Source organism: Calypte anna, chromosome 7 (assembly GCF_003957555.1).
Source record: "Calypte anna isolate BGI_N300 chromosome 7, bCalAnn1_v1.p, whole genome shotgun sequence".
NCBI classification, from domain to species: Eukaryota; Metazoa; Chordata; class Aves; order Apodiformes; family Trochilidae; genus Calypte; species Calypte anna.
Genome location: NC_044253.1, coordinates 32,835,516 through 32,845,279, shown reverse-complemented (window position 1 = coordinate 32,845,279; position 9,764 = coordinate 32,835,516). Strand labels below are relative to the sequence as shown.

General features: G+C 38.4%; 1 protein-coding gene across 7 annotated transcripts in view; it reads right to left on the bottom strand.

Annotated features, from left to right (window-relative positions):
- Positions 1–701: 701 nt before the first annotated feature.
- MYO1B (myosin IB) overlaps positions 702–9,764 on the bottom strand; it is a 119,034-nt gene continuing 109,971 nt past the window's right edge. For all 7 annotated transcript variants that reach the window (XM_030454309.1, XM_030454310.1, XM_030454307.1 and 4 more), the window contains 4 exons: positions 7,586–7,718; positions 5,902–6,054; positions 4,893–5,020; positions 702–2,356 (listed from right to left, as the gene is read on the bottom strand). In XM_030454309.1, the coding sequence (XP_030310169.1) occupies positions 2,233–2,356; positions 4,893–5,020; positions 5,902–6,054; positions 7,586–7,718 (538 nt within the window). In that variant the 3' untranslated portion in view covers positions 702–2,232. The remainder of the gene's footprint in view (positions 2,357–4,892; positions 5,021–5,901; positions 6,055–7,585; positions 7,719–9,764) is intronic.

Genomic DNA, 9,764 nt, shown 5'->3' with positions numbered 1-9,764 from the left:
GTGCATTTTCCTTCTTTTGAATTTTTTTTTTTTTAATTTTTATCTTGAAATTTTTTTTAAAATTTGCCCTTTGATTTTTACAGTAAGCTTTACAAGGTACTGAACTGTTTTACAAAATCTCCAGTCTTTACTAAGCAGCAATTCTAACACAGGATTTAGGAGTTTTAAGTACCACATGCTGTTTTCTTCAGTAATGGAATAAATACTTTGTAGCATCCTAATTTTGCATTATAAACTGACACTATGATTTCTTTCATAAGCATCTCTGATTACCAACCATGTAAAATGATGTAAATTATACCAAACCATTCACCTGATTCTGTTATTAAAGGAAGGGTTCAGACTAAGATCATAAAGAAAAGGCAACTTTTGGTCACAGTTTGGAAAATGCATCTTTTGATTATTCCCACCAGTCAAAGTTAACAAATTAAGCAACCAGTTAAAGCCATCATTTTGCATCCAGATCAGAAGAAAACCATTTGCTTTCATCCCAAAGCAAAATGTGGGACAACCCAAAGCAGCTCTGTTTTGTTTTGTTTTTTTCTCAGACCAAGAACCATCAGCACCAAAACATCTATTGCAGCAAAGGCCTTTTTAGGGCAGAGAGAAAAAATTAACACTGAACCACCCTGAGGAGCCTCTGCAGCCATCAGAGCTTCAAAACTTTACTACTAGGAGAGTAACAAGACTCTGAACTTTTTTTTATCTTTCCTTTATTTAGGCTTGGACTTCCAGCACTTCACATCAGACACCCAGGGTCTTAATCATGCCCTATATAAGCCTGCCAATAAAATAAAATAAAATAAAATAAAACACAATGCTTTCTCAACTGTCCTTACATCAACAAATCAAACAGGCACATCCAACAAACCCTTCACTTGAGCAGTTAACTTCTGTCTTCAAAATGCATCTCTCCTCTTCAGGATTTCAACTAACACTGCTGGCTTAAGGAAAGATTAAGTGCAATCAGTTACACTGAAAGTTGATAATGCAGCTCTTGATTGTGTTTCCTGTGCACACATTTACATCAGGCACACATGAGTTATATAAAATAGTTTGGAGTACAAAAATATGGTTATAACATAGGAGTACCAAACAGCACAGAATTAGAACAGTTTTATTACCATACTACCAATTTATATACAGACCCCCAAATTAAGGATTTTTCTTTTTTTTTAAATTCTAAGTATTCTGCCCAAATTGACAACTGTAGTGTACACTCTAAACAGCTGCAAATTAACAACACAAATCTCCTTTAACCCCTACATTGTCTATGCAGTCTGCACCAATCTGCTCTCTTGCACACAAAAAATGTATTATAAATAATTTTTCACAAAATGCCATGGATGCTTTATTGCACATTGTACATGCTGATATCTAAAAGAAAGGTTCAAACCCTTCACTTGACAACTAACCATTTAAATACCTGGTGGTAACTCGTGTTATGAATACCATTGCATTTTTTCAGGCTCTAATCTTAACAGAGAATTTAAAAGAAAATAAGCAGAACAGAAATTATGCCTCAAACTGTATAGGTCTGTGAGAGAAACAAGCTTCTTTACCTTGACTGATTTCTACTGTCTAGCTGTGAAAAATATCTGACCTGATTAAAAAACCAAATTTCTGCTTTTTTTTTTTTCCTTTACTACAAAATCATGCACATAACTGCTTGTATGCTCAGATATTCCTTCTTCTTTTTGCAAAACTAGATGTTCCTGTGCTGTATGGATAAAAAAAGGATGAAGTTACAGAGGTCCTGGGGTTAGTGTGTTGGTCTCCCCAGTGGTGTCAAGCAGGAAGCCCATCAGAACACCAGATTGGGTCAGTATAAAAAGACACTGGACACAAGTGGCCATCAAGCACCGAGGCCATGTATCGCTCCTGTCAAGCAGATCTCTAGATTAATATGACTAATTTAACCCTAATACGTGGGTTTATGGTATACTGAGTTAAAGTATGCCTGCTAAACAAAGAGAATGGTTCCTGGATATGACAGATACATGCCAGCTGGTAAAAATGCCTCACTTGGTAAAAAAAACCTGCATTTTGAGGGTTAAAATTCTGGCATAGAACAAAAAAAGGTTAAAAAGGTCGACTGATCAAACGTTTTGCCAAGGGTTTCTAAAGCTCTCAGCCATCAACAGCTCCAGAAAGGGGTAAAACTGGAAAAACCAAACAACTAAGATTGCACTATTACAAAGAAACAAGTCCATGAAGAACCACCAGCTGCAGTTAAGGAACAGCCACTTCCAGGAGCCGATTGTTTTTTCGCTTGCAAGTTGGGATGTTGCCGTTTTTCTGGCTGCCTTGGATGAACTTCACACACACTTTGTCTTGTCTGAACTGGACCAGAAACCTAGGAGAGGGAATATATGTTTTAGTTAAAGGTGGAAATAAAAGCCATGTGAGGAGCAGGAGGCTTTTCAGGTTGAGCATCACTCCAAGAGGTGTCGTTTTCAGGTCTGTATTAATAAGACTTGAGGAATAATAACAAAGCCATAGGTTAAGGTATGGCTTGAGCCTCCTTCAAGTAGTACCTCTTCATTATTGCCTTTTTGCCTGTGACTCTGGACCTCTTCCAATAGTTAGGTTGCAATACCTTTGGAAGGAAAGCAGTTTAAATTCTAATTTCTAATTTAGAATTCAATTTTCTAATACACCAGAACTGAGGCAAAGACTATTTCCAACTGCTTCACCAAAGGGACTCAACTGTTTTTATGGAAGGAAGGTAAATACTTCTGTAACAACACTGGGAGTGCTCTTTTTCTGATTTATTCTTAATTTAATGTATGTGTTCTTTTAGCAGCTCTAATTCGTCATTAGCCATTGCAGTCCACGGCTCAGCAATTGGGAAAATTCAATTCATCCCCAACAATCTCCAAATGTAGATATTTCCTACAGTCCAGGATAAATTAGTCTGCATTTGACTCTTCACTTTTTACTGGAAATTTCACTGAATGCAAAGAAATGCTTAAAAAACCCCAACAAAACAAACCCACAAAACCCATCAGGCTCCCTTGGAGCTTCAAACTTCTCCCTGATCTGGATAGCAAGATTAAAAGTAATAAACAGGGCAGAGCTGCCTTTTGGCAGCTCACATGCAGTGGTTGCTGACCTAAAAAGTCCTTTTGTAGTAGAGCAGCTTTTCCCTTTTAGCATCCTTAAAAAGTCCTCCAGCAGAGTCCAAAAACTTCAAAGAATTTGTTCTCCAGCCGGAAACCACAAATCAAGCTGACTGCAGAGCTCAGGGGAGGAAATGGCCTCTCCTGTGCTGAGCTGCTCTTCACTCCCCTTTTCCTGCTCCACAGCCCAAGATTAACTTCTGCAGTGGTCCCAGGCACAAAAGCACCCAGAAAACGCGAGAATATCTCATAGGCAATCATCCCTTGTCACCAACACTGCCCCTTCCTGGAGCCATCGTTCCAATATTATATATAAATGGTGTCTCTGACTCAGCAGACCCCTTGCTCAACAGTATTTTTGGTTATGTCAGTTTTCTCCCCTAAATGCAGACAAAATAAGGCCACGTTTGCTCCTGAATCCCTAATTGTACCGTTATCTAAAACTCCAGCAGGGAGAAGAAGCTTCTGCTTCATCATCAGCAGAGATGGAACTGAAAACAGCTTAAAATTATTTAGTCTGGATGAACTCACAAATGCCTGTTGCTAGCATGGTTTTAATCTGCAAGACAAGAAACAAAACCACATTCCCAAATGCAGGACTCCCAGAAAGGAGACTGTTTCCCAGACAAGGCAAGCAGGCCAGGCCAGTGCAATGCATGCTTGTACTTTGTTTTACTAGTTGATTTACTTGCAGCCATCATTAAACTAGAAACTTGGGACAACCACACTCTTTTAAGAGGCTAAAAGAGCAAATTAAATCCCATCTGCAAACACAGGAAAATGACAAATATAATTTTTAAGGAAAGAGCAAAATAGAAGCCACCAAATCTGACCAGACAGACACTGTACTTGCCATCAGGACTCTACAGCAGTGCTCTGGAGCCAAGGGAACAGGTTCAAGTTTTGCCTTCAGAAATTTGAGTTCACTCTCATAGAATTTTCTTCTTTAATTCAAAATCAATGAACCCCCAAAGCAACACTAATGAAATCAGGGGCACTTCACACAGCAAGCTGAGCACATTAAGGATGGGGGGTAAGCTCTTAGCAGGCTTGAGGAGTTCACACACACACACACACACACAGGCATTTTTATTCCATGGCTATGAACACTTCAAGTGTATTCCTTACTGAAAGCCAAATATGAAACTGCACCAAGCAGAAAGAACTATTTGAGATGAAAGCTTTTTACCAAGCAAAGCTTTTTAGCAACCAAAAGGCTCAAACAAACAACAGGAGGTTCAAACATCAGCAGCAGGAATTTTAAGAACATGTTTTTCACCTTCAGAGAAGACAAGGGTGAGTTTTATAGACTCACATTACTAGCACCATCATTGCTGCATGTGTTTGTGGGGGGGGAGCTTTTTGTTCTGTTTTGGTTGTTTTCACTAGAACTTGGCACCTAGTGTCCACTCTAATAAACATCTCATGGGAATCCATGAACTTTTCAGTCACACGCAAAATGATCCTTTCAAATGATGGGATCTCTTAATTATTTCCACAGCAGGAATTCTGTTTCATAGCCCTGTTTGAAACTACCTTAAGAAAACCACTTTTTCTCACAGACTTTCAAGGAAATAAGAGCCAAAACGTGTATTAGAAATGAGTACACACTGAAAATTGGATCCTTATTTACAAATATTCTCTCAAAATAAGATCAGTATTAGGTAGATAGTGTTTTTTTTGGTTTGGTTTGGTTTTTTTTGTAGCATTAGATACTTTTTTGGAATGTTGCATCAAGGAAATGGACTTTTAAGCCAACAAGAAACTCACTCATCAGATATCTCAATGTTGAGCTTCTGTTTGGTTTGGCTGAGAGTCGTGCGGTAAAGTTTCGTGGCCATCTCGATAAGGTGATCACTGCTGAGCAGGAAATCTCCTTTCCCAGCTGCTTCTGAACCCTGCAACAGAAAGGAAAGTTATTAGGGACTCTCAAAACCTAGGATATGAAAACTGTAAAACCTCCTGATCAGCTGCCATTTCATAAGGAGTCCTCCCCGTGCAATGGAACAAGTCTTTCGGCTTTGAAGTGAAATAGGGTTGCAGAGCAGTGTACAGGATCACACCACAAACTTTTGGGCAGGTTAGAAAGCCCTTCTGACCCTAAAGGAGAATCACCTTCATTTGTCCTACAAAATGGCAGTGTTTCTCTGTCCCTCTTCTGGCTCCATGGCATTTCAGAAAGGAAGAGAAACCAATTCCCGACACCAGGAGTAGGATGAAGGTGATCGGTGTGAAAAGACACCCTACAGGACATTCTTCAAATCCATTTTAATCTAGAGTACAAATACCAATTTAATGATTTTAGCAGAGCAATGCTAGCACTGCAAAGAACCAAATATAGCACTGAGCTGAGTTCTTCACAACTGAGTAACTAAATTACAGCTGGGCTGTAATGTGGATTTCCTGGCATAAAATAAAGGGGAGAGAACTATTCTGCCAGTCTGTAAGGAGGAATTATATGAGCAGCTAAAAAGGAAAACACTGCCACAAAGTATCCAGACCAGATTAAAGGCCCATATTACAAATGCAAAACTCCCATCCTGAAAAGGCTGCAGTGAAAAATGAAGTCTGAGTTTCACAAGTCAGTGATCATCCATAACATCATGACTGCTCTCATTTGGCTTCAGTAGCTTTAAATCAAAGTTTTTACAGATATGGCAAAGTTCAATGCAATTCTAAACCTACAGGCTAACCACTCGAATGATTTAAGATAATTAAAAACCAACTTTTTACATCACTGCATGTAAACCAGTCATACTATCATAAAGTTATAACAAACCTCCTTGAGGTGCACGGCAAAGAAACCATCATTTTGGGAGCTCATGGACACTTTGGTAACATCTCCCAGTGGAACTTCTGACTTGATATTCCCAGATTTTTGATCAGCAAGAAGAACATTATTTTTGGTTAACAAGAAAATCCTGGATGTAGCCTGTGAAAATACAAACACCATAATCTACACAGAGAACTGGTCTTCACTGAGCACCTACTAAGACCCCAAGCAGTTCATGGAGCTCATCAGCTTGGCCCACATCAGTAAACACAAACACTTGATGTGTAGCAAAAGCTGCAGATCAGTTAAAATCAGGTCAAATTTATTTGTGTCTAATTATAGATTGAGCATCTTAGCTCATTTTGGCAGCACTTTTCCTTAAATATCAGCAGTCCCTTTAATTGCCAGCTTAGAGTTATAAAATTCAGAAACTGAAACTCAGAAACTATGCAAATCAAGATAACCTCATTTCTCATGCTCTATCAGGCCCCAGGAAAACAAATGTACCTTATCAGTGACAGCTAATTCAGGACTAACCCTCACTATTTGCTGTTATTCACCAGCCCTGTGTTGCAGAACAACAGAAATAATGTAGGTATTCTCAATTTTATGTTCTGCTTCCTTTATCTATTGGAATTATTCTTCAAGAGGACACATATTCATACTTTCAACTGTTTTAAAAGCATGAATAAATTCATCTTTGAAGTAATGAGAAATGAGAGCTTAAGCTACATACAGCTTTTTCACCTGTAGAAGTTTAAATAATGAAATCTTAACTATTATAATTAAGAAGTGGCTGTCTTAAGCATATAGAGCCATAGCTCATTATGAATTCTTTTTCTCCCTTTTTTTTTTTTTTTTTTTTTTAATACTCTTGAGAGTTGTAGACTATGCAAGTACAGGAAAGATATTGTCTTCATTTAATTAGTTTCTCTTAAACTGGAAAATTAAGTTCGCATCAACAACAGGCAACCTGATTTCACTCCTCCAAATGCATAAGTGACATCTCCATCTACAAAGCTGAGATCTACTATTTTTTATATTTAGACAGATATGGTGAAAACAATTACATGTACTAAGGGAAATAATACATCCTGCTTTAATAAGTATAATTTAAATGCAAAACAAGTCCTGCGTTGGCAGAATAAGAAAGTACCTGACATATTTAACAGCTTTATTCAAATGATACAAGAACTTGCCTCTTCATTCCAAAAAAGCTTTTAGTACCAATCAGGAGATGGGCCAAACTAGCAGAATCTGCCACTCACAATTTTAAAACCTAACTAAATGTGATAATGAGGAGCTTGAATGACAGCATGAACTTGAATGGTTAAGATTTCTAAATAGTTGAACAAAACCAATATTAAATTTTTTATTTTCTCCAAACAGCAAAAAGAAGATCTAAGTTTGGCACAGAGGCTACCTCAGTTGTGAAGCCATACAGCCTGCAACCAGCTGATGAGATTTCTTTTTTTATATGTTGCTGAAAACAAAAACCCAAACAAGGTTTTTATAATCTTTATGCAAATTTTAAATGGGTGCTTAAAATACATCCAACATTCCAGTCCTGCCCTTAAAAAATGGCATTTCTTAAATCTTCAGACAATTACACAACAGTAACAAAGTCTCCTCAGTTTATTTATAACAAAAATGATCTTCTCCTCTGGCTGAGGCAATGCCACCTTATTACCTTCCCATTAGCTCTGTTGATCTTATTCACAACTTCTGCAATAATGATCTTTTCATCCACAGCATCTTGAAGTTTTTTGTACTTGGGGTTCTTGCTGATTTCCAAGTAGGCCCCTTGGAATGGCTGCCCAACGCTGCCAAGCAAAAAAAGAAACTTGAAATTAACAGAAATCATGTGAAAAAAACTTAAACTTCTTGAAACCCTAAGTGTACCAAAGCTTGAGGAAGCTTCTGACAGTGCAGACTCCTTGAAAAGGAGTTTTTGGTGCATCTCTTGGCTCCACATGACCTGAAGCAGAACCTCTCTTCCAAGGGAAGTAATTGCTGCTTTTTTTTTTTATCACTTTTTATCAAAGACCACTTTGTTCAATCAATCCAGAAACCTCTCTGCTCACCATTCCTACCTGCTTTTAACTACAGCAGCACAAAATAATTCACCTAGGTGAACACACTATATAACTGAATGCAAACAGGGCTCTAAATGTTGTCCCTGAGCCCTGCTCCAAGGCTCTTGAGGTTGGTACCTCTATCCCGTCACCGTGGTGGTGTTGGCATCAATGTGGATCTAGGAAAATAACTGGGGAATTGCTTCAAAGTAGTGTGGGTATAACCCCCTCAGCACAATATCCCAGGGGAAAAAGAAAGGAGAAAGAGGGGTAAGAAACAGGATGTGTATTAGACACGGAATCTTCTATATATTAACAGCACAATGATGGTGAAAAAAGAGAAATTTGTCACCCAAGGCAGTAATAAGATTTTGGTTTTCCTTGCTCTGGAAACATTTCCTAAATAAACGGGCCAAATTTCTATGGGTATCAGACACAATCTTGCATGTGCAATCAATTTTGCTTTAAAATCACCCCCTAACAGAGGAAATGAAGCTTCAGGAGGACTGACACCTCTGCTTTGCTGAAGTGTTTCAGGGGGACAGGGGAGACCTTGGCTTCAGGGTGTGCTGCTGTTTGTTAAACCTCTGACAGCTCTTCCAGACTTTGCTCTTGCAAATCACTGCATCTGGAACCACCTCAGGGTTGTGCACTAAGAGCTTGGCAGTCACCTGAACTAATCACTGTGATTAAATTACAGCCCAAGTACTAAATGCAAGGCTTTGCCCAAGAAGAACCAATGTGTTACAGCACAACCTTTGTAATTTCACCTCTACAGGCAGGGGGATGGGAGAGAAAAGGAAGGGTAGTGGTATTTTTGAACTCACAAGTCCCTCTCAATAGTGTTAGAAAATTAGAAAATTAGATACATTAAACACAGCAAATTAGCTACATCTTATGAACCATTATCACACTAAATAATCAGAAACTTTTGACAGTGATTTCCTCCACCTTTATGCTCATCGGCTCTGAATAAAAGACAAAAAAAAGATGGAATTATTTCCAAATGACTGCAGGGTGGGGAAAGCATTCTAACTTTCTACCACACAGGAGCTCTGGGGTCTTTTTTGTTTTATTAATCAGCATCATGAAGCCAGAGTCACCAAAACAGTAGATTCCTTGTGGGGACTTTGTTTGTCCCTTGTCAAATGATGGCGAAGTACAACCTACAAATCAAGTTACCCTCTATCAAATATGCCACTTGAATGAGATAAATAAAATTCCTTCCTTCCCTAGGAGCTCTATGCTGATCAGATATATACTGACTCACAGCAAAAAACCTTGCCTGCTCCTAGTAAAGTCCAAAGGCAGCATCTTTCCCTTTTCCCAGCAGCATAAAAAAGACATCCCAAAGCAAATAAGGAGCAAACCACAAGCTAACATCTACAGCCATTAACTAAGTGATCTGAAGGGAAGAGAGAGAAATACATACTGAGCCCATCATGGGAAAAAAGGGAACATCTCAATAAAAAAAATGAAAGAAAACAAAACCAGTAAAACACACATAGAACCAAACAGAGCTCATCCATGCACGGAACTTCCCTCTTCAACCTGTAGATTCCTGTTCCTCCCTCTGCTGAACTTTGCTTCTTGCTTCATAGTGCCTTATTTCTGCTCACCTCAAAGAAAACTCTCCTGAGATAAACAAGAACTTTGTTTTCAAGCAACTTTTTATGTGACTAGGAGCTTAGAAATTATATTTTAAGTTCAACTTCTTCTAAGGACATGAGAGCTCTATTTTGTTTTATTACATGCCAAGAAAAACAAGAAACAGGGGCATTCCTTAAATAAAAT